Source organism: Bos javanicus, chromosome 19, assembly GCF_032452875.1.
Source record: "Bos javanicus breed banteng chromosome 19, ARS-OSU_banteng_1.0, whole genome shotgun sequence".
NCBI lineage: Eukaryota > Metazoa > Chordata > Mammalia > Artiodactyla > Bovidae > Bos > Bos javanicus.
The window spans coordinates 45,337,638-45,361,281 of record NC_083886.1 but is presented as its reverse complement, the minus strand read 5'-3'; the positions used below and the strand labels follow the sequence as shown (position 1 = coordinate 45,361,281).

At 57.9% G+C, this 23,644-nt stretch overlaps 1 protein-coding gene across 11 annotated transcripts in view; it reads left to right on the top strand.

Moving 5' to 3' along the window:
• Positions 1–23,644, top strand: part of HDAC5 (histone deacetylase 5) — a 39,732-nt gene that overhangs the window by 9,214 nt on the left and 6,874 nt on the right. For 3 of the 11 annotated variants that reach the window (XM_061392016.1, XM_061392019.1, XM_061392018.1), the window contains 14 exons: positions 3,727–3,798; positions 15,752–16,011; positions 16,093–16,237; positions 16,350–16,464; positions 16,809–16,939; positions 17,068–17,214; positions 17,304–17,416; positions 17,714–17,845; positions 18,063–18,285; positions 19,539–19,750; positions 20,413–20,706; positions 21,468–21,633; positions 22,501–22,634; positions 23,178–23,298. In XM_061392016.1, the coding sequence (XP_061248000.1) occupies positions 3,727–3,798; positions 15,752–16,011; positions 16,093–16,237; positions 16,350–16,464; positions 16,809–16,939; positions 17,068–17,214; positions 17,304–17,416; positions 17,714–17,845; positions 18,063–18,285; positions 19,539–19,750; positions 20,413–20,706; positions 21,468–21,633; positions 22,501–22,634; positions 23,178–23,298 (2,265 nt within the window). Of the gene's footprint in view, positions 1–3,723; positions 3,799–15,751; positions 16,238–16,349; positions 16,465–16,808; positions 16,940–17,067; positions 17,215–17,303; positions 17,417–17,713; positions 17,846–18,062; positions 18,286–19,538; positions 19,751–20,412; positions 20,707–21,467; positions 21,634–22,500; positions 22,635–23,177; positions 23,299–23,644 lie in introns of all 11 variants that reach the window. The other 8 variants (XM_061392011.1, XM_061392014.1, XM_061392013.1 and 5 more) reach the window with 4 other exon arrangements.

Here is a 23,644-nt window from a genome sequence, read left to right as displayed (position 1 = left end):
CAAGCTTCATGACAATACCTGCCTGCCCAGCACCTCCCAGCTCGCTGCACACTTTCTCTCCTTCCCTTTCCCGGCTGCCCCCTCCTTTCTGGGTGACCAGAGAAACTGGGGCATAGGCGTGGGGTGGAGCCAGGAACCTCGGCGTCCTGCCTCCCAGCCTCAGGCTCAGCCTCTGCCTCTGTGCCGCCGGGGAAGGAAGAGAAAGTGGGTCACAGGCGTCATGGGGCAGGGGTCTGGGAAGTGGACTCTGGTGTCCCTTCTCCACTTTGATGCCCCCTGGCATGCCTCTGAACTCACTGTAGATTGAGATCAGCGCCATCCTCCCCTGTCCCACCATTCCAAAGGGATTGAAGGCTTAGCATGGAATAGTCGGAGGAGGCAGGGTCAACCCTGAGGGGATGTGGAAGATGCCACAGTAGGTGTTCACGTTTTTTCTGGGCTGGGTCTCAAATGAGAGGGTTTAGCCAGCACCCAGCATGGGACCTGGCATATGGCGGCTCCCGGGCCATGCTGACAGGCTCCAGCATGACTGACTCCGAGGACAGGAGAGAACTGGAGGGCAGGCAGGCCTGCCTCCAGGGCCCCATGGCAGCTTGCATCCTGCACTCCCCCCACAGCCCTCGGCTTTTATACTCTGCACAAAGCAGATTTCACTTTCTTCCTTACAGTCAGGGCCCCACCCCGGCCTTTGGGCCCAGAAGATGGGAGCCTTCGCAAGCTCAAGGAACCACTTTAGGTTCTCCTTCTCCACATTTAAAGGGTTAGGAGGCCTGAGCCCAGCCTCTGACGGAGGGAGGGAGCAAATGAGGTCATGGTGGCTCTGGAGGGGATGGTGCCTGCTTTTCATGAGGCTACTGTGAGCCGTTCTTGGTGGGTGCTCTGTAAGATCGGTGGGGTGACACATGCACGGGAGAGCTGGGGAGGGGGCATGGAAAAGAGACATGAACCCGGAGGAGAGGAGCTATAAAGCAGGAAGGATTGAGGTTAGACGTTAGGAAGATGTTGCATCACTTGAACCTTAGAAGAAAAAAAACGAAACTTGTCCCCATCCCAGGCCTCCTCTCTTATTGCCCTGAAGGATTCTGGGAACTATGCTGAGGATCATCTGGCTGTGTCTGACACTTTACTTCCCACTTCAAGCTGTTGCTGAAAGTCATAGCAGTGCTGGGAACTGCCCTGAAACCCTGGCTCTGGCCACCTCTGGGTGCCCAGCCTCCCGGGGGCTCTCAGCTTCCCTAAACAGGGAGCTGTGTTTCCTTAGGGTTCTGACTGCTCCACGTTCCGGGGGCCCTGCTTTTTGAGTCATTGTAACTGATGATTTCCTCTCTTCCAGAACAGGGTTCCCCTACCATACTCTCCTGTGCCTGGGGCAGGCAGAGAGAGAGCCAGGACAGGGCTAGCCAGCCCTTCTGGTTGCTTTCAGCGTGGGTGGGTGGAGTCTTGGCTGGGATGGGCTGCTGCCCCCAGCTTTCTGGGCTCCATCGAGACTGCTGCCTGTCACCCTGCTGAGGAGACCTTGACCTTCCCTCCCCTTGCTTTCTGGGAAGCCTGGTTGGCCAGGATGAGTTTGGGGTGCATTGTGCCGAACGGAGTCCCCAGACTTACTCTGAAGTGTCCACCAGCTCCAGACCCCTGTGGGGAACACTGCTCCATCACCAGTTTTCTGGAGTCTGTCCTGACTAAGAAGCTGAGGCTCAGAGCTTTCTTTAGCTCCTGTTAACCTCCAGCTTCCCTCATACCCATCTTACCCGCCAGTCTAGCACCTGGGACAGCCCACCTCTGCGCCTTCCCCATCCATGTGATCTCTCCACCTGAGGGCAGGAGGCCCCTTTGCTCTCCCCAGCTGGCAGGAGCCACATCTCTCGTGTCCTTGGTTGGCCAGCTCCTCCTGGGCTCCCGACGGGAGGGTGAGGTCATCCAGTCCAGGGAGAGGACAGGTGTCCCTGGCTCCATGCCTAGAGTTGGGGGCAAGGAGGGGCCAAGAGGGGGCTCCAAAATAGCAGCTGTGACATCAGGAAGGGGGAGGGGGACACAGACCCAGGAATAACCAGGCTATTAAAAGGCTCCAGTGAGGTCAGGGGGCCAAGTGGGATCTCTGTATCAGTGGGAGGCACAACCTCAGGAGAAGGGATGGGCCAGCAGTGGGAAGCGTAGGTGGGGATATCACCAGTCCTCATGGCACACCAGTCTTAGGTCCCAGCAGGGCCTCAGGAGCGGGCCCTGCTGTGCCAGGCCTGAGGCTGATGGGGAAGGGCTGGATGCTGGCAGCCCCTCAACTCTTCTTACAGGGGCTGCAACCCCAGGTCTCCGCCTACCTGGGTCCCGGGGGGGTGGTCATTGTACCTGTTACTGGAAACCCTGGGGCAGTTTCATGTGCCTCCTGTGCAGGAAGCAGGGGCTGTGGTGGTTAGAGCTCAGACATGAACTTCAGATGTCCCAGCCCTACCATTCAAGCGGCTGTATGACCTGAGTGACTTCATCTCTCTGTGCCTCTGTTTCCCTGTCTGCACCTCTCTCCTGAGGTCATTGTGCAGAATAAACGAAGTGATCTATGTGCTACTTAGCATTGCACTCACCGCGGGAAGAGCTACCTGTGGTCTGAGCACAGGCAGGTGCTCCCAGATTCCCTTCTCTGGGTGGAGTGAGGCCTGTCCCAGAAGGGTCTCTCTGCCCCCTGGAAGGAAGCTGAGCAGCCTCTGGAAGTGACACCCCAATAGGTAGGAGGGAGCCACTACTTAGCTGCTGCTCAGGGATCTCCCTGCTGGTCAAGGGGGGCGGGGAGGCACCTCCCAGGTCTAAAAGAGGGCAGAAGGTAAATCAGCTCCCATTGGCTGTTAGGATTACTGGGAAGATGCACGATTTGGCCTGGTGGCCCTGTCTGCCCACCTGTCCAGACCCTTTCAGTTGCTTTATCTGCTCTGGATGGTGCGAGGGAACATAGAGGACGGAGTCGGGCTTTTGGGGCTCTAGCCCCTTGTCTGCCAAAAGCAATCCCAGAGCTGCTCCCAGATGTGTGGCTATTCCAGCCCGAGCCCTGCCCCAGCGCAGCCTCTGGCCACCCGGCTCTGTGGCCTTGGCCCTGAGTGCAGGCTCTTCCCGGTTCCCATCCCCCTCCCTGGCGCTTCCTCCTGGGGTGGAACGCGCCTCCCCCTCCCCCCGCCATGGGGCCTCCGCCAGGCCCGGGCTCCTGGCAGTCAGCCGGCGGCTCCCTGAGCATGCTCCACCTATTTATAGACAGGGCCCTCCCCCAACTGCTATTTCAGTCTCCTGCCAGCTGCCGGCGGCTCATTCGGGAAGGAGGAGCAGGGAGCTGGGCCCAGAGCTGTCACCCAGGGCTGGGAGGGAACACAGAGAGCCCGCCTGCCTGCCCAGCTCCCCTTCCTGTCCCCTGAGTGCTCAGCCAGACCCCGCTCCTGGGACCTCTGGAGAGGCCAGTGGTCGGATGCCCCTCTAGAGGGGCGCTGGGCCCGTAGCTCTGGGGCTCCTGGCTCCTCCTGCCACCAGAAGTGCCCAGGCCGGATGAAGCACCTCCCCATCGTGCTGGTCCCAGTAGCCGTGGCCTGAGGGAGCCCCTGAGCAGCCGCGAGGGCCCCACCCGACCACCTTCCCTGTGGCTGACTCCCCGCCTCGGGCGGCCCCTCCTGGGCATGCTGCTAGTGCCCAAGGCTCAGGGGCTGGTGGAGATGCTGCAGACCATCTATGAAACGGAATCCTGTTTCTCAGCAGATGGGATGCCAGGCCGGGAACCAGCCTTGGAAATCCTGCCCCGGACCCCTCTGCACGGCATCCCCGTGACAGGTAAGTGCCTCCGTGTCCCCGCCTGCCCTCTGCCATTGGGCATCCTCGTCTCTGCGGCTGAGCGTCTGGCTCCAGGTCTCACCCAGCTGGGGTCCTGCCTAGATCTTTCTGGAGGTCTTTGTTGAGAATATGTGCAGTCAGGGGAGGTGTGCTCTCTGAGGTGGGCTTCCCTGCTCTCCTAGACCTGCCCTCCCACCACGCCCTCCAGCTGCACTGCGCAGCATCTCTTTGGCCGCTGGCAGGGTCGGCATCCACTGCTGGGGGCTGTGGATTACTAGACGGTCCTGGCCTAGTTGGCACCGTGGTCAAGAGGGGAGAAAGTGGGTCAGTGACCTGCCTCCAGGCCGTCTGCTTCCCAGGTCTGGACAAGAGAAGAAACTAGAGCCGGAGTGTCCATAAGAATAAAGGCTTCCCCCCCGCCACCCCGCCGGCTCCTCTGGTGGGTTCTTGGGGTCAGAGGGTCCATTGCAGTGATTTCTGCCGGTCCATAGGTGAGAGTATCCTGGGAATCAGACACCTAGGGAGGAGGCTTGTCCAGTCTGGTCGAGGAGGAGGAGTCTGGTTGAGTTAGGCAGAGGCTGGCACCTGGGATGTTGGGAGCCCTAGCTCCCTTGACCACCCCCGTCCCCATATCTCTGCTTCCCCCAGGCCTTGGTTTATTGTCAACACATGAGGATGAAGGAATGTTACTCAGGCTCACTGGGCTTGAGGACTCCCTAACCCTGCCCCCTTCTCAGCAGGGACTCTTGGCTGGGGGTGGGATCCCCCAGGGCTGAGCCACTCCCTCTCTCCCTCCCAGGAACCTGTTGGCAGCATCAGGCCTTCCTGGCACAGCCTCCCCACCAGGCCGGCACCACCAGATGCTTCCTCTAGGGAGGGGCCTGCTGGACCCATGCCTGCTTGGCCCCTCCTGGCAGTGGCTTGGCACTTGGGTGTGGGTGTGGGTGTCTGTGTGTGTATGTATGGGGAGTCTGCCTCTGGGTAGGTGGGTGTGGGTCCCAGGCTTTGGATTGGAAGGTGGGAGCCATGTGCCTGCAGAGGCACCCGTGATTTGGCTCTAAGCTGTCCAGGGATAAGGTTGCAGCTGGACTGAGATGTGTCAGAGGATGAAGGTTTGGGGAAGATTGGAAAACCCTTCAAACAAGGCCAGCCATCTGCCTGGGCAGGGATGCCCATGCAGTCTCCTGAGGTCGTGGCATAACCCTGGGGACCAGCCCTGAGGATGCCCGCTGTGCAGGCCTCTGGGATGGGACTGAAACCCTAGGGCCAGTGGTGCAGAGTCTGCATAGTCCCCTGGGAAGGGTGTAAACACAGGGGGCCCGTCTAGCCCTGGTCCAGTCGAGCCCACAGCTCTAGCTGAAGACCCTATCTGCTGACTTCTGCCTTGAACCCCCTGGGAGTCAAAGTGGTCTCTTGAAGAGCAAAGGGATGACTGTGCAGAGCATCTCTGCTTGGGGGAGCCGCTCTACCCCATTTGGCAAATGCCGTATCAGTCCACCCATCCTGCCCTGTTCCCCCTGTTCCTTGCCTTCCAGAAGCAGTTGGCCGTTGGCCTGAAGTTTCCTCCTCAGCATGTCCTTTCTTCTTCTTTCAAGTTGGACCCCAGAATCTTTGCAGGCTGGATCCCTGCTGCCCCCATCCCTTTCCTAAAGGCTCCCCATCTCTACATAGACCCCCGCTGGCCCCCGCAGCCAGCCCGGCTCTCTAGATCCCTGTGGGCCCCCCCACCCCCCACCGAAACCGACACACGCGCACTGCCTAGCCTTCTGAGCGGTGGCGTGGTCCATGCTGGCAGGAGGGAGGCGTGAGTCACCTCAGCGGCTCGGGGAGAGGGCTAAGAATGTTCCCCCTGTGCAGCTCTGATGCTGTGTCTGTGACGCGGCTGGGGACAGATATAGGCCTGGATCTCGGCTGCCTTGTTTTTTTTTTGGACTCTGGAATGTAAATAGATGTTTCAAATAGAAACGCTTTAACCTTTGGGTTAAAAAAAAAAATCCACCCCGGATAAACACAGCCATGAGGGCCAGGCAGCCTGGTGTTCCCCCCTACTATCCCCTCCTCCCGCCCCACCCCCTTCCCCGCCCCACCCCCTCTCTTCATCTCTTGATCAGTCTCCAGACGGGATGCAAAAGCCTGTGGCTAAAAAGGCAGGTGTCCAGGAGCACTTCGTGGGTAGTGTGTGTCGCCAGGCCTCCCCAACCCTAGGGTTTGAGGAAGGGGAGCTTTCCAGGGTGGGCATCTGCCCTGAGCTCTTTGCCCACTCCAGCAGCAAGTCTTTGGAATCCTATTTGAGGGGCATCCTTGGCTCTCAGGACTGTCTTGTACACTCTTAGCACAGTGCCTGGCACATGGATGAATGAATGTTGCTTGAGGGGCTGGCATCCGGGGTTGGTTGACAGCAGGATCCTTGGGCTCTATTCTCAGGCTTGGCCCTCTGGGTGAGTAGACAGATATGGTAAGTTGCCCCAGTGGGTGAGCCAGAGTCCTGGCAGGCGAGCCCATGAAGGATTCCGGGTGCTCTCCACTATTCCTGTTGAAGGAGGGGGACAAACCACAGCTTCTGCTAGTGCTGTCAGGGCTTCCCTGATGGATGGGGTCTCTGCCTTGGCTCCCCCAACAGCCCACAATGGGCACCCTTCTCATCCAGGCTTGGTCTCGGCTCAGGATACCCAGGAGGTTGAACTCTGGGTGTGGGATTCCCAGGGATGTGGTGCTGGGGGTTCCCCTGCCTCCATTCTGTTGGGCCTTGGATTTCCCTCTGGCCTGGATTGGGCAGAGCTGCTGCTTGGGCAATGTGCAGGATGTTAAAAGCAGGCATGGAGGAGGAGTTCTCTTTCCCTAGTGAGGGAGGGTGTGAATTCCGCTTATGCCGGGAAGGAATGCTGTGGATGTTGGGAAGTGCCGTGGGGTTTGTGTTTGGTATTGGGGTTTCCCCTAGATTTTCTTTTTTTAAAAAAAATTTATTTATTTATTTGACTGTACCAGGTCTTAGGGCATGTGAACTCTTAGTTGCAGCATCCCTAACCAGGGATGGAACCCAGGCTCCCTGCATTGGGAGCTCGGATGCTTAGCTACTGGACCACCCCTAGATGGTCCTCTCCCCTGGACATTCTTGTTCACATTCTTCATACCATTCCAAGTTTGGCTATGTAGGTGGGTGTGTAGGTGTCAGGGTGTGGGACGATGGAAAGGGCGAAACTAGGTGGGAAGGAAATTAATATTATAATGTACTAAATGATGGGTATCGGTGCTTTCCTTACCTGTTTCCTTTGGAAAGGTATTAATAGTTATGTTTTACAGTTGAGAAAGATCTGAAAGGTTATGGAACTTGCCGAAGGTCACAGAGTAAATGACTTTGGGCTTTGGACTTGGGTTTTTGTGTAGGGCTACCGCTAACCTACACAAGAGCTTCCCTGTGCAAATTTTTAAAAGGCAGCCTTTCTTCCAGGTGGCTATATACTCATACCAGAGTGGATGGCTTAGCATGCTTGGAGCATGTGCTAGATTTCAGCCCCCAACTTGACCGTTCAGTCGGGGGCCCTTGTACAGTCACAGCCTGAACCACCGGACGTGGTGTGCCTGTGTTTGTGCTCCCAAAGCTTGTGCTCCTCGACAAGAGAGACCAGTCTGGCCTTGCGGACTCCTGAGGTTTCTGAGAGGAGACTCTTTTCTCTAAATCCTGGGGGCCACTGGATCAGCTGTTTTCCTCCGTGTAAGGATTTCGACCCAAGGGAGAGAAGCTGGCTCAGGAACAAAGTTGAACGCCCTGTCATCCCATTCAGACAGTCTCCCCTGCCCCCATCCCCTCCTACCTCATCCTCTCCTCTTATTTTTGAGACCCTCAGCTGTCCCTTCCCTGCTGCACAGCTGCCAGACAGGAAATCAAATTAACTGTGTCCACGCACACAGCTGTAACAGCTGTCAGGTTGGCAGCAGAAATGAGTGTCGCCAGCCGGGGGACACTGTGAGAAAGTACTTCTCAAATTCCAGCCACAGAATTACCAAGCGGATATGTTAGGATGCAGATTTCCAAACTACTGCTCCCCTCAAGCCTAAGTTTCAGATTCCACAGGGCGGCCCAGGAACGAGCATTTTTAACACATCTCAGATGATTCCGATGTGAGTAGGTAGGCTCAGACCATGCTTGGCGTAAGGGCTTTGTGGACAGGGGTCCCGTGGACAGGGGTCGTGGGGCCTAGCAGCCTGCCAGTGGGTGTCGCCTGTCTCCCTGGAAGGCCTCGGTGAACTTTGGGACTCTTGGGAGAAGGGCTTACAACAGAGGGATGGAGGCCTTTGCTGTGGTCAGAGTCAAATCCAGCCCCCAGCAGCCTGGCAATCTTGAGACGGAGGGCATCTTGAGACCCTGGGGAGCAGGTGTCTAAATGCCAGCGGGGTTGGGGATTAGGACAAGTGGCCAGGGACACAGGGCACAGGGCTCAGGGCTGGGCTGTGCTTGTGGAGGAGAGACAGAGCTCCTGCCCTGGGGCCCCTGCTGTCCATCCCAGGTGTGGAGCAAGCAGTCCCAGCAACAGCTGCAGACTCTAAATGTCTTTAGTGTGCCTTTTAATTGCCTCTAGTATAGTGCCTGAGTGGTTCCTGAAAATGGCTGGGCTGAGAGAAGTGAAGCTACTTCTCCAGAGAGCAGCCCAAGACCAGTGACTCCTTCCGTCTTCACTAGTGAGAGATGATTTGTGCCTTCCACCAGGGCCCTAGTCAATCCTAAAGGAAATCAACCCTGAATATTCACTGGAAGGACTGATGCTGAAGCTCCAATACTTTGGCCACCTGATAGGAAGAGCCGACTCATTGGAAAAGTTCCTGATGCCGGGAAAGATGGAGGGCAGGAGGAGAAGAGGGTGACAGAGGATGAGATGATTGGATGGCATCATGGACTCAATGGACATGAGTTTGAGCAAACTCTGGGAGATAGTGAAGGACAAGAAAGCCTAACATGCTGCAGTCCATGGGGTTGCAAAGGTCGGCCATGACTGAGCGACTGAACAATAACAACATCCAGGGCTCTGCATCCCTTATGCTTAAGACTTTGCTGCCCTTGAGAGGCACAGTCTACCTCAAGGTTTCTGGGATTCTTTTCACTTGGTCCCCTTTTCCCTTGCACTCCTGGTTCTGGTGTTCTGGGGGCCAGCCAGGTGCCCCGTCTGGATCCCTGGACCCTCATAGAGTCTAGCTTTCTGCCCCATCTCTCATTAAATTTAGAAACAACTTTCTAGATTTCTCTTGGTTTTTGGTGCAAGGCAAGAGAGAGCCGGGCTTCTTTGATGGCTCAGTGGTAAAGAATCCGCCTGCTAATGCAGGAGAAGTGAATTTGATTCCTTTGTCAGGAAGATCCCCTGGAGAAGGAAATGGCAACTCACTCTAGTATTCGTAACTGGGAAATCCCATGGACAGAGGAGCCTGGCGGCTATAGTCTGCTGCTGCTGCTAAGTCGCTTCAGTCGTGTCCAACTCTGTGCGACCCCATAGACGGCAGCCCACCAGACTCCCCCGTCCCTGGGATTCTCCAGGCAAGAATACTGGAGTGGGTTGCCATTTCCTTCTCCAATGCATGAAAGTGAAAAGTGAAAGTGAAGTCTCTCAGTCGTGTCCGACTCTTAGCGACCCCATGGACTGCAGCCTACCAGGCTCCTCCATCCATGGGATTTTCCAGGCAAGAGTACTGGAGTGGGGTGCCATTGCCTTCTCTGGGCGGCTATAGTCTATGGGGTCACAAAAGAGTCAGGCACGACTCAGTGACTAAACAACAGCAGCAAGAGAGAACCAGAAGACCCAGGATTAAGCCCTGCTGCCTCCTTTCCGGGTGACCTTGGATGAATTTCTTCCGACTCTGGCTTTACTTTACTCCTCTGTCAACTGGGGGAGTTGAGTCGCGGATCCTGCTGGCCCTTCCTTCAGTGACATTCTAAGAGTCTTTGAAATCAGTTTCATGTTGCTTTTTAAAAAATTTACTTATTTTTAATTGGAGGATAATTGCTTTACAATGTTGTGTTGTTTTCTTCCATACGTCAACATGAGTCAGCCATAGATATACATATATTCCCTCCCTTTTGAACCTCCCTCCCACCTCCTACCACATCCCACCCCTCTAGGTTTCATGTTGCTTCTGACTAGAGGGAGCTTAGGGTCCCCTGAGTCCTGGCCTCAGGAGGATGTAGAATGGTACTGGGGAGAGGAGTGTTGTCTGCAGCAGGTACAGAAAAGTTAGATGCCTTTATAGGCTTTCCCACCGCTAGACCCTGGTTCCCCAAGGGCACAGACCAAAACTTGTATTCATCTGAGTTAAGAAGTGCTTTGAAGGGACGGAGGGACCCCACTGCTGGGGGGTGAGCCTCAGAGGACAGTGTGGTCCTTCTTGGAGGTAGCAAGGCAAGGGAGGCGGGAGAGACATGCCCTTGGGGGAAGGCTCCTCCCAAGGGGTACCTCCTCCAGCTCTGGGATCCAGTTTCCAGCCACACCAGCTTGTGTTGTGCGGGGCCCACCGGAAGGGATTTGATTGGGACAGGACCACAGAGTGACCTTGGGACAGTCTGACATGAGACAGCTAAGGCTTCATCCTGGCAGAGGTCTGAGCCTGACTTCCTTAGAATTCAGGCCATCTATGAACTTGTCCCCATGGAATCCCGAGTATTTTATTTCATGCATTTTAGAAACATTCTGAGAAGTGGTCCATAGACTCCGCCGAAGTGGTCCAGGACACACAAAAAATGTCAGGAGCCATTAATAGCCTCCACCAGTACCTCCTGAGATTTTCCCAGGCTCTGTGCCAAGCTCCACTGCATGTCTTATCTCTCTGGAGCCCCGGCAGCTCTGGGAGGTGGGTGCTTCCTCCCATTTCACAGATGCTCGCCTTGAGCCCAGGGAGGGGGCTCAGTGTCTTGCCCCAGAAAGAGCCTGGTTTGAACCCTGGCGTCTCTTACCCCAGAGCCCTCGCTCCTCACCATTACGTGATGTGTGTTGGCTTGCGTTTCAGGAGGAGTTGGGAAAATTGCTAGGTGAGAGTCATCCCCAGCTCGCACATGTGGAAATACTGTCTGCATTGTGGTAGAACCTGTCGAACCTAAATTGGCCTCTCTAGTCACGTAAGAGCACAGAAATAGATCATGGGAAACCGTCCTCGGTGGGGAGGGGTCATCGGCGTCACGGGGAGGAGTATGAAATGCTGTTCCCTGCTTTCTTCCAAAATCCCTCCAGGCCAGGAAAGGGATGAGAGCCTTTCCCCATTCTCCAGAGGGACAGAACGAGGTCACTGGATGTTTAAGGAAGTTGCTGACTCCCTGGCCTGCTGAGGGAGCTCCTGGGGGCCTGGGTGCTGGTGGAAGGCACTGCCCTCCAGGATGGGCTGCTAGCCTGTTACTCTCTAGAGGGGTCAGTTCTCCAGGGCCTGGGATGCCCCATTGGGGTTCGTGAACCTGCTTGAGCCAGGAGTCAGGACACCTGGGTTTGAGGCCCTGCTACTTCCTTGGAGGGATCTCCTGCAGAGCCGCCTCAGAGGCTTGGTCTCCTCGTCCATGTTACGAGCCTGCTGAAACAGAATTCCTTTTCTCCCTCTCCCCTCTTTTTTGGCGATTTAATTTATTTATATGGCCACGGCACACGGCCTGTGGTATTTTAGGTCCTCCGACCAGGGATCGAACCCATCCCCCCTGCGTCGGAAGGACCGAGTGTTAACCACCAGACCATCAGGGAAGTCCCTTCCCTCTTATTGTTGGGGGTGTGTAGACATTCCAAACTGCTTAATGCGCTCTTCCCTCATATTCTTTGTGCCCTGGCTCCCCTCCTTCCCCTAGCCTTCTGTGGCTGGTGGCTTCCAGGAGCAGGGTCTTTTTAGAGTCAAGTGTTCTGCCACTTAGGTCTGCCGGGTGGATCCACACACTGTGGAGTGCCCCAGGACTTTTCTCCAGGGGGAGCTCAAGGTACCTGCTGCTAGAGTTTGGGTCACAGGCACACTGGAGTTGGTGACTTCTCCAAGAGAAGGCCTGGGAGCTGGGGCATAGCTTGTGGTCTGTTCAGAGCAGGAGGCAGGCTTGACCTTGCCCTTGGGCAGCTCCATCTGTTTTTTATTTTGAACCCTTTTCCCAAAGGTGCTGCTGAAAGCCGCTCCTCATGTCCTAGAATCCCTTGTCTGCCTGGGGGCAGTGTCCCTTTGCCTGGGCACTCTCTTTATTAGTCTAAGCCTGTGCTGGCAGTCATCCCAGAGGTTACCCTGTCAGCACCTGCGTCATCTCCCCCGCCCCCCCGCTGCCCCACCACCCATCTGGTGCGCCAGGAGCCAGGCTATCCCTGGTTGTACCGCCCAAAGAATCTGCTGTGGGAGCCCCCACTGGGCTGATGGGGTGATGGGGTTCGTGGAGAGACTGGAAGCCCGGCGAGATGGGAAGGAAGTGTCCACTGAAGTGTCACTGGCGCTCAGTTGTCCACATGAGCAGGGCAGAGCGCTTCCCTCTGAGCCAGAGCCTGGTGTGTGCAGGGCCACACTCTTGACAGCTGCCCACCTAGCTGCCTGGGCTGGGGCTTCTCCAGGGAGACAGTGTTGGTTAGTCCTGCCGAAAGCTGGGGGACAGGATGCTGTTACTGCTTGTTCCTACGGCCGCGGCTCCCGGCCGGCAAGGTCAGAGCTCCCGGAAGGGGTGGAGTATGGAGCAGGGCAGACCTGGTCCCTTCTGTCTCCCTTTGCAGGAGGTCCCTGAGCCAGCTGCTGGCTTCCTTTCGACTTCCTGCAACTCTGTCAGGCGGAGGCATGGGATAGGGGACTGTGCCCTCCCACGTGATCCCTTCCCTGGCCTTGGCTAGCCAGGGTCCCCAGCCTGCCCTCTTAGGGTCCAGCAGTCCTTGCATTTCCTTTCTTCCCTTTCCAGAAGTCCTCCCGTCCTCCTCCTCCCACCAGGAGGCGGTCAAGAGCTTCCTATCATGACACACCCATTTCCCCTCCAGGTGCTTGGTTCTCATGGCCGCCACTGCCACCTGCTCTGCTCATGCCAAACTGGGCAAGGGCGCAGACCCTCGAGGGGAGGCAGGCTCTAGATTTTGTGCCCAGAAAACTACATCTGGGGGGCTCTGTGTCCCCCCCACCCCACCGCTGACCCTTTCCCTGACTCCAGCTGTCCAGTCTCGGCACCGTCCATCTTGGATGGAGCTGGGTTACTACCTGGCAGACCCAGAGGGTGCCGCATCCTGTTTGGGCCCCACAGGGCCTGCAGATTAATATTCCCCAGTTGCCTGTGCTTCCTGCTTGTATGGGAGCAAGACTGCTGTGGAGCCCGCTGGCCACCCCACCACCTGCATTCCAGCGGGGCTGCAGCTGCAACGGCAGCGCAGGACCCACCCTCTCCACTGCTGCTGTGGTGGTGGCGGCCGCACAGGGGCCCCGGTGGGAGAGTCCCCACGGCTGAGCCCATGGCCTCTCTGCAGGGCTCCGGCAGGGGAAGCCAGCACTGCTGGCAGCAGTTCCAGCCCAAGCAGGGTTATCTGCTGGGAGCCAGGAGTGCTTGGACCCTTGCCCTTCCCTGGATGGGCGGGCTGGCATCCGGCTCCTGCAGCTCTGGAGCTGCCGGGAGCAGCAGGTTGAAGCCTGTCCACCTCTTGGCCAAGCGATCAGAGTACCACAGGCCAAGCCAGCCTTGCCGAGGAACAGATAACTCTCCAGCCAGCCTGGGGCCCTGCTGGATATTTCCAGGGCTGGGGACACCCGAGGCTGGCTGCTGGCTTCTTGTTGCCACCCTGCTTTTGCACCCCGGACAGGGCCGTCCACCTCCAGAAAGGGCCTCTGTAGTTCCCCAGGGTCTTTCCTCCCGGTGCTAGGGCAGGACATGGGTTGGGAAGGAAAGTGAGTGAGCATGTGTGTGTGTGTAACCCCACCCTCCTGGCCACATCTGGCCACTCCTGCAGATGTGGCTCTGGCCTTGTGGCCGCAGAGTCGTCAGTGTGGCTGGCGGGCAAACCACAGAGGAATGTGCCCGGCTGTGCTGGGGGAAGAAGGGCTGCTGGGGAGCGAGGGAGATCCTGTGCTCAGGCTACCTTCCCTCTCCCAGCTCCAGTGGGCTTGGGGGCCACGTTCAGCCATGAGGATAGCATGACCTTGGCCTTCAGCAGGCCTTGCCCCTGCCTTGATGACATTCATTCAGGCTTCCTAGGGAGAGCCCGGCTCATAGACCGCAGAGGGTGTGGGAGCCTTTCTTATTAGCTCAGCCCTTCACCCCCCTCCCAGCTCCCTCTCCACTCCTGATAAGGGATGGTGGTAGAGGCCTGGGCCTGTTTGCGAGGGCAGGGGACTCTGGCTGCCATGAGAATGGTAGGGTCTTTCCGTCTCCAGGCCTGGGTTGGCGTGGGCCTCCTTGCCACCGGAAAGTCTTCCCAGCTCCCCGTGACCTCCCTGGACCAGAGTGGGGAAAGTGAGGGCTGTCTTTGGAGAAAGAAATGGAAAAGAACAAGACGGCTTGGCTCTGCCTCTCTCACTTCCTCCTTCCCAGGCAGTGGGTAGCCTGCCTTCCCTTTCCTGCAGGCGTCAGGAGGCTTTGTGGGGTTTGGGCTGGGCTTGGAGCTCCCTGCTGGCCTGGTGTTTGCCCAGTTGCCCTGGCAACCACAGGGCAGTGGTGGGGAGTGATGACATTGAGCGGCCAGAGGACAGTGTACAGGGATCAAGAGGTCGAGACCCATCTTTTCCCATAAGTCCATTGGAATCTGTTGCCGTTCCCTGGGGCCCCTTGGCCCATTGTCCACTTGGGGGCCTGGACCCAAGGTCTGGGGGCCCAGCAGGTCCCTCCACTCCTTTTCTCTTCCCAGCGGGTTCTCCCTGGGACTGGAGTTCTGAGATCTCTGCCTAGGCTCCAGCCCCCCGCACCCCTGCCATTACCCTTCTTCCTGTCTGATTCCCTTTCCTTTCCTGTCTCCTCCTCCCACCTCCTCCCTGCGCCTGCCCGCCCATTCTCTCTCTCTCCTCCCCCCTCCCCCCAGGCACAGCTGCTGTTTGGCTCACTCTATATATAGCGGCATTTTCAGGGTAATTACAATAAAACTGTTGAAAGGAGATAATCCAGCAAAGGAAGCGAGTCTGACTCCCAGCCCCCTCCAGTCCCTGGTTTGGTGCCGCCCTGCACCCCCTTCCCTTGCAGCCTCCTGCTCCCACCCCACTCCCTGTTCCCATAGCCTCACCCTCCCACCCCATCTGCCCTAGCTGAGTGTGAGGTAGGGAACAGGAGAATGGATAGACTGTCCGTTGTCCATGGGGGTGTCCACAGACCTTTCCTAGACTTACTGAGGCCCCTGGCTGCCAGCCCCATCAGTTCTAGAACCAATGTCGATGCCTTGGTTTCTCCTGTACTATAGGCTTTTTGGCAGGGACAGTGTGGTGTTGAGAGGTGGGGGAGGAAGCACAGGAAGGATGGTGGTTAAAAGCATAGGATTTGGATTCACATCTTAGTTCATTGATCACCTGGGCTGTCTGTCTTTGATCATGTTACTTAAACCTCTCTAAAATCTCAGTTTCCTTATCACGAAAGTAATTCGGGAAGATCCCCTGGAGGAAGACATGGAAACCCATTCTAGTATTCTTGCCTGGAGAATCCCATGGGCAGAGGAGCCTGGCAGTCTCTACAGTCCTTGGGATCGCAAAGACTCGGACACGGCTGAAGTGATTTAGCACACGCACACACCAAATTCACATAAAATGTCCAGTGGTCATCTTTGTTAAATACTCATGATCTTCCAGGTACCCTGCTGTACTTATGCACATTTTTGTAGTGAAGTTCATGGCTTCAGTCTCGTTTAATGAAGGCAGAAGGCTGTATTCACTGAGCAGAGGGATTTGACTCCCCTCACCCCCATCCTCCATTCTCTTGGGGTCTAGTAATCCTGCCTGGTAGTTTTCTGGGCCCCAGGCATGGCAGCCAGGGCCCGGTGCGGATGGCCTGCTGACCCCTTCCTGGTTCTTCTCTCCGCAGTAGAGGTGAAACCGGTGCTGCCAGGAGCCATGCCCAGCTCCATGGGGGGCGGGGGAGGAGGCAGCCCCAGCCCCGTGGAGCTGCGGGGGGCTCTGGCAGGCCCTGTGGACCCCACGCTGCGGGAGCAGCAACTGCAGCAGGAGCTCCTGGCACTCAAGCAGCAGCAGCAACTGCAGAAGCAGCTTCTGTTCGCTGAGTTCCAGAAGCAGCATGACCACCTGACCCGGCAGCATGAAGTCCAGCTGCAGAAGCACCTCAAGGTGAGCGTGGGGGCCAGGGCACCCAGACCTCCGAGCCCCACCCTGGACTCAGCTCACCTTGCCTCCCCACTGCCCCTGCAGCAGCAGCAGGAGATGCTGGCAGCCAAGAGGCAGCAGGAGCTGGAGCAGCAGCGGCAGCGGGAGCAGCAGCGGCAGGAGGAGCTGGAGAAGCAGCGGCTCGAGCAGCAGCTGCTCATCCTTCGAAACAAGGAGAAGAGCAAAGAGAGTGAGGCTGGGGCGCCTCTGGGTTAGGGGGGTCACAGCTGGGATTACTGCCCCTCCCCCAGCCGTGGGGTCCTGGCCCCCAGCTCCTGGGTCAGCTGTGGCCTATCCCACAGGTGCCATCGCCAGCACTGAGGTGAAGCTACGGCTCCAGGAATTCCTCCTGTCGAAGTCAAAGGAGCCCACACCAGGCGGCCTCAACCATTCCCTCCCACAGCATCCCAAATGCTGGTATGACCCTTGACAGGCATGGGTTGCAGAGGTGCCCAGCTCAAGGGCTGCCTGGCTGCAGGCAGACATGGGGCTTCTGGGCTGAAGTCATGTAGGGGCCCTGCAATCTCTCCTAGGAGATGGGACCCTCCCCCGTCCCCCGCACTCCTGGTTTCTCTCCTCGCTGCCCTCCCCAAGATCCATTTCGTATCACCATAGGCAGTGGATGTTTCATAAATGTAGATTGCTCGGTTGCGGGTCCAGCTGGCTGGGTGATCCCCTAGACCTGTCTCCATCTCCTCCCTCTACCCCAAAGGCTGGGTGATCCTCTAGACATGTCCCCATTCCTTCTCTCCACCACGCAGGGGAACCCACCATGCTTCTTTGGACCAGAGTTCCCCTCCCCAGAGCGGCCCCCCTGGGACGCCTTCCTCCTACAAACTGCCTTTGCTTGGGCCCTACGACAGCCGCGATGACTTCCCCCTCCGCAAAACAGGTGAGTACAGCCTGGCCGCCCAGGTTATGGGGGGGCGGGGTCAGGCAGAGGTGGGAATGTGGAAGGGCCAGGCTGCAGGTGTGTCCGCTTGTGTGGACGTGTCTGAGCCCTGGCTGCCTTCTCCCCAGCCTCCGAACCCAACTTAAAAGTACGTTCGAGGCTAAAGCAGAAGGTGGCCGAGCGGAGAAGCAGTCCCCTCTTGCGTCGCAAGGATGGGACTGTCATTAGCACCTTTAAGAAGAGAGCTGTTGAGATCACAGGTGCCGGACCTGGGGGTAAGGGCTCGTCTCTTGTCCCTGTTCTGAGGGCCGGGGAGTGGGGGGGCTGCTCCGAGCGGCCCAGGTGACAGCCGCCTCTCCCGTAGTGTCCGCCGTGTGTAACAGCGCACCAGGCTCTGGCCCCAGCTCTCCCAACAGTTCCCACAGCACCATCGCGGAGAATGGCTTTACGGGCTCGGTTCCCAACATCCCCACCGAGGTACAGGCCCACCAGGGACTGAGCGGGTGGGCCAGAGCTGCTTCCTGTCCCGTGCGGTCTGTCTGGCTGAGAGTGCCCAGCAGGGGCCTTTCTGCCCCGCATGGACAGACTGGAGGGACCTTTTGCCCCGAAGTGGGATGTGTCCTGTGGGCCTCTGCATGGCTCTGACCTCTCAGTTCCCCCAGGTGGGGCTTGGTGTGGGAAGTGGGGTGCCATTCGGAGCCCTCTGCCTTGCCCTGGCCCCAGGTGGCTGTCCTTTGCCTGCTCTCATGCCTGTCTCTCCCAACTGCTCCCCAGATGCTCCCCCAGCACCGGGCCCTCCCTCCGGACACCTCCCCCAACCAGTTCAGCCTCTACACGTCTCCCTCTCTGCCCAACATCTCCCTAGGGCTGCAGGCCACGGTCACTGTCACCAACTCGCACCTCACCGTGAGTACGGGGCACGTCCCCTCTGGTGTTGAGATCTTTGGTCCTGGATCCCCCCAGCTGGCGCATTTGTCCTCCCAAGGTCCTGAGGGAGATCAGAAGGTCCTCCCCAAAGGTGGGGGTGGGCAGAGGGTAGGTGAGGGATGCTGGTTCAACGTTGGCAGACCTTGGGGGGCAGTTATAAACCCTTCTCTCATCGCCATCTCCTGTCCCATCCCAGGCCTCCCCGAAGCTGTCGACGCAGCAGGAGGCCGAGAGGCAGGCCCTCCAGTCCCTGCGGCAGGGCGGTGCACTGACGGGCAAGTTCATGAGCACATCCTCCATCCCTGGCTGCCTGCTGGGCGTGGCACTGGAGGGCGACTCGAGCCCCCACGGGCATGCCTCACTGCTGCAGCACGTGCTGCTGCTGGAACAAGCCCGGCAGCAGAGCACCCTCATTGCTGGTGAGTGGCAGGCAGCTGTGCGAGGAGGGGGTGTGGCCAGACCCCATCCTGAGGGCTCAGCTGGAGGGACCACTTGTCAGGGAGAAGTAGCCAGGGATACTCACCAGGCATGTCACAGCTCCCCTCAGCAGCATCATTGATTTTTTCCGCATTCTACAGATGCTATTGAGTCCCTGCAGCCAGCCAGGCACTGTACTTGACCTCTACCATCCTAATGGAGCTCCTATTCCAGGGCAGTGCCATCCAGTAGAAATATAATACAAGCGGCACATGTACTTTAAAGTGTTTGTTGTAGTAGCCACGTTAAAAAATGCAAAAAGAAATTGGTGAAATTAATAACTTATACCTAACTCAGTCTATCTAGGATGCTATTATCGGAACATATAATGAATGTAAAGAGTTAGCAGTGAAATATTTTATTTTGTTTTCATACTGTCTTTTAACCCTGGTGGATATTTCATACTTAGAGCACATCTTAGTTTAGACAGGGCACATTGCAAGTGCTCAGTGGTCATGTGTGACTGGCAGCTATAGGATTGGACAGCATAGCTTTAGACAGACAGCCTATAAGGACCTGGCAGCATCAGAAGAGGTTCTGCTTAAAAGTCTCATGATCTTGGCCCCTAGGCTTCTCAGCCCTGTGGGATCCATGTCCATGATCAGGGAGGTCTTACAGCTGGGGAGAACTAGTCATTGTTCATGCACAAGGAGGGCCCAAAACTGTGTATTTGTAAGTGACTTAAAGGGAGTATGTAGTGTGTGTTTGTTAGTCGTTTCCGACTCTGCGGGCCCCATGGACTGTAGCCTGCCAGGCTCCTCTGTCTGGGATTCTCTTGGCAAGAATACTGGAATGGGTTGCCATTCCCTTCTCCTAACCTAGGGCTCAAACCTGGGTCCCTGCACTTCAGGCAGATTGTTTTGAGCCACCAGAGAAGCCCAGGAACTCTGATAGTTGGTAAAAATGTTCCTGGGCCTACCATAAAAGTTTGACTAAATGAATTAAAGGGAGGGAACAGTGAATCCAGGAAGTCTTGCTGGAGGTGGTGACTCTGAGCAGCAAGACTGTTCAGTTGTAGGGAGGAGGAAGAATAGGTCTCATCTGGGGGCAGAGGTGCTCCAGGCCCCTCCCAGGTTCCACCCCCTGCCCCGCCCCAGGGGGTAGGGCGCTGTTCCAGAAGGAAGAGAGTCTGGGGTGGGAGTGGGGAGCCTGGTGCCCTAACAGTAATGCTTGCTCCCCTTCCCCCACCTCATAGTGCCGCTCCACGGGCAGTCCCCGCTGGTGACGGGTGAGCGCGTGGCCACCAGCATGCGGACAGTGGGCAAGCTCCCGCGGCACCGGCCCCTGAGCCGCACCCAATCCTCGCCGCTGCCCCAGAGCCCCCAGGCCCTGCAGCAGCTGGTCATGCAGCAGCAGCACCAGCAGTTCCTGGAGAAGCAGAAGCAGCAGCAGCTGCAGCTGGGCAAGGTGAGCCAGGAGAATCCGACATCCGGGGCTGTGCTGGGGGCAGGACACAAGGGTGCTGGGCTGGCTGGGCAAGGTGAGCTGGGAGAAGCCAACATCCGGGGCTCTGCTAGGGGCAGGACAGAGGGTGCTAGGCTGGCAGAGAGGGAGGCGCATCTGACCTCCTCGGCCACTCCCTGCTGCATCAGAGGAGTCACCTTGCCCTTTTTTTTAGAGAATATATTGTGTGTGTTTTTTTTTTGGGGGGGGGGGAATATTTATATATTGTTAAAGCTCATTATTTTATTTACTTATTTATTTTTGGCTGCAGGCTTTCTCTGGTTGCAATGCACAGGCTTATCACTGCAGTGGTTTTTCTTGTTGTGAGGCATGGATCCTAGAGTGAGGGCTCTGTAGTTATGGTATGAGGACTTAGTTTGCCTCTGAAAAGTGGGATTTTAGTTCCAGGACCAGGGATCGAACCTGTGGTCCCCCATAGGTTGACAGGTGGCTTCTTAGCCACTGGAGCACCAGGGAAGTCCCCACCTTGCCTTTTTCTGTCCACATCAAAGCTCTGTATGGGCTGGGTGGCCACACAGAGAAGTGCAGGAATAGACTCTCCGGGGGCTTGGGCTGCATGGCTGTGCCCTGCTCCCAGCTGATGGGCCTCCTGGCTCTGCTTCCAGATCCTTACCAAGACGGGGGAGCTGCCACGGCAGCCCACCACCCACCCCGAGGAGACAGAGGAGGAGCTGACGGAGCAGCAGGACGCCTTGCTGGGGGAGGGAGCCCTGACCATACCCCGAGAAGGCTCCACGGAGAGTGAGAGCACCCAGGAAGACCTGGAGGAGGAGGAAGAGGAGGAGGAGGAAGAGGAGGAGGAGGAGGAGGAGGACTGCATCCAGGTCAAGGACGAGGAGCGCGAGAGCGGTGCTGAAGAGGGGCCCGACTTGGAGGAGTCCAGTGCTGGTTACAAAAAGGTGGCCCCCTGCGCCCCGGCCCTTGATCACCAGCCGTCTGTCCTCCCGCCTCCTCTTTCCGCCTTTGCCCTTCCCTCTCCGCAGTCTGCAGTTTCCAGGCTGTGCCCAGGGGAGCAGGAAAGAGACAAGGGGCTTCGGAAGGGAGAGAGGTGGTGTCAGTCTTAGAGCTCTCTCTGCCCTGTCTGCCAGCCCCTCCCTCTGACTGTGACTGCCCCTGCCTGTCTGCTTGTGTGTGTGTGTGTGTGTGTGCGTGTGTGTGTGTGTGCGTGTGTGCGCACACGCACACTCGGATGCACGTGGCCTGTGTATATCTGCGTCTCTGCCTACGTAGGGCCGGTTGTGCGTCGGTCTCTGCGTGCGTGCGTGCGTGTGTACACACCCGCCCCCGCTGTTACTACAGTCTGCCCTGGCGCCGAGCGAGCGCACACTCCATTCATGGCGGACACAGCTGAGCCCTCTGGGCCTGACTCATCCCACCCCCTCCCACGCCCCCGTCCCTCCCAGCAGCTTACCTCAATGTTTCTCTGGTAGCATGACTCATCTCGTCCCCCCATCCCTCCCCATCTCCTCGGGGATGGAGATGAAGATGGAGATGGCTAAGACTGGAGTGTCTCCTGTCCCTGGAGGGAGGAGCTGGAGGAAGGAGGAGATCTGGAAGAGAGGGTTGGATTCAGGCCCCCTGGGAGGCCCTAGGGCACCTGTCCTAACTTCCGTCTCAGCCTCGGCCTCACCCAGGCTCCCTCCCGCTCTCTCTTTCCCAGGCATTTGCAGACACCCAGCAGCTGCAGCCGCTGCAGGTGTACCAGGCACCCCTCAGCCTGGCCACTGTGCCCCACCAGGCCCTGGGCCGCACCCAGTCCTCACCTGCTGCCCCTGGGGGCATGAAGAGCCCCCCAGACCAGCCCACTAAGCACCTCTTCACCACAGGTGAGCCCTGCCCCCATGAGCCGTCTTTCCATTGTGTGTGTTGCGGTAGGGGGTGGCATGCTGTGCATGGCATGGCATCTGGTCTTGGGCGTTGTGAAGGGATGAGATATAGCCTCTGCCCTGGAGGGATGGCCAGGGACCCTCAGAGCACCCTGAAGGGAGGGAACAGGCCTTGGCTGTCTCCCTGTGTGCACAGCCACCTGTGGTCATGGTGGCAGCCTTTGCTTCACTGGGCAGGTGTGGGTGAATGTCCATGTACTCCGGGAGCAGCATCTTTCTCAGGGCACCCCCGCCCCACACCGAGGGACCACTGATTTTGCTTCCTCCATGCCTCTGCCCTGGAGGCCTGGGCGGAGGGAGCCCGCTATCTCAGTGGGGCCGTGCTCCTCTAGCTCTTTCCCCTCCCTTTAAGGTTAAGAGCGAAGGCCTCAGTCAATTCCAGAAGGCTCTTCCACGTGAAACTGCCCAGAGCTGGGCTTTGTAGGGGCACGGATGGTCCCTTTGAGGGGCCCCACTTGAGGATGGTCCCCACTCACCAATGGGGTGTGGGGGTGGGGGGCAGCACACAGAGGCTCTGACGGGGGATGAAGGGAAGGAGGAGGTGCCATGAGGTTAAAGCGGATGGTGGTGTCAGGCAGCCTGGTGGAGGCTTGAGGAACAGGGAGACTGCTGACAGGCGGTGATGGGGGAAAGGAATTTCAGGAAGAAAAGAGGAGCAGGCATGTGGGAGGGCAGCTGGAGTGGCCATGAGGAGGGGCTGGGACCAGGGTGGGCCAGGGAGAGCTCGGTGAGCTCCGCTGAGGGTGGCGGGCCGGGCTGTGACACGGCCCGGAGCTGTGCTGGCTGACAGGTGTGTCTCCGGCCCAGGTGTGGTCTACGACACGTTCATGCTGAAGCACCAGTGCATGTGCGGGAACACACACGTGCACCCCGAGCACGCTGGCCGGATCCAGAGCATCTGGTCCCGGCTGCAGGAGACAGGCCTGCTCAGCAAGTGTGAGGTAAGGGGGTCCCCCCTCCTTCCAGCCTGCACCTCAAACCCAGTGAAAGTCCTGTTTCTCGTGTCAAGGATGCCTCTGTCTGTGTCTCTTCCTCATTCTCTTTTCAACCCCTGACTTCAGGGTCAGGCCCCCGTGTGCTTCCCAGTTCCATCCTTTGTGGCCTGGTGCCCCCCACGGTCCCCAGCTGAATGGGGGAGGGTCCTGGGCTGGGGTCCCAGGGGGACCGAGGCATACTTTCTCAAAACTTTGCATCTCCTGGGACTTCCCTGGAGGGCCATTGATTAGGGTTCGGCACTTCCACTGCAGGGGACCCAGGATCCATCCCTGCTTGGGAAACTAAGATTCTGTGTGTTGCATGGCATGGCCAAAAATAAAAAGAATGGCAATGTCCCATCGATTAAAAAAAAACCACAACCACTTTTGGATCTCCTGAGGCTAGAGGGTGGCTTCATGTGCCCAGACTGTGGGGCAGAGAGAGGTGCTGGGCCTACAGCGCCAGCCTAATCACCAGCAACCCCCTCTTGCTCCCCCCTCTCCCGACAGCGAATCCGGGGTCGTAAAGCCACGCTGGATGAGATCCAGACGGTGCACTCCGAGTACCACACCCTGCTCTACGGTACCAGCCCCCTCAACCGGCAGAAGCTGGACAGCAAGAAGCTGCTCGGTGAGCTGAGTGGCCAGCAGGGAGGGGTGGTGGGCCAGGCTCGGTCTGCTGCCCGGATGGGACAGGAGCTGTCAGGAGGACCATCCCCTGGTAGGCAAGTGGGTCTCCATGGTTGCCACATCACAGGCCTCCAGAGGGCGCCATTCACACAGATTACAGCACGTGAGTGGGGTGTGTGCAGGAGGGCAGGAAGAGACTGGTCAGACCTGGTGATGGGCTGTGCCCTTCTGCCTCACCTGTCAGGCCCCTTTCTCCCTGCCACCTGCCCCCGGGGAAGGATCGCCCCTCAGGACGGGGGACAGTCATCTCCCACCTGGCGTGGGGTGCAATGGCCTGTTCTCTGCTG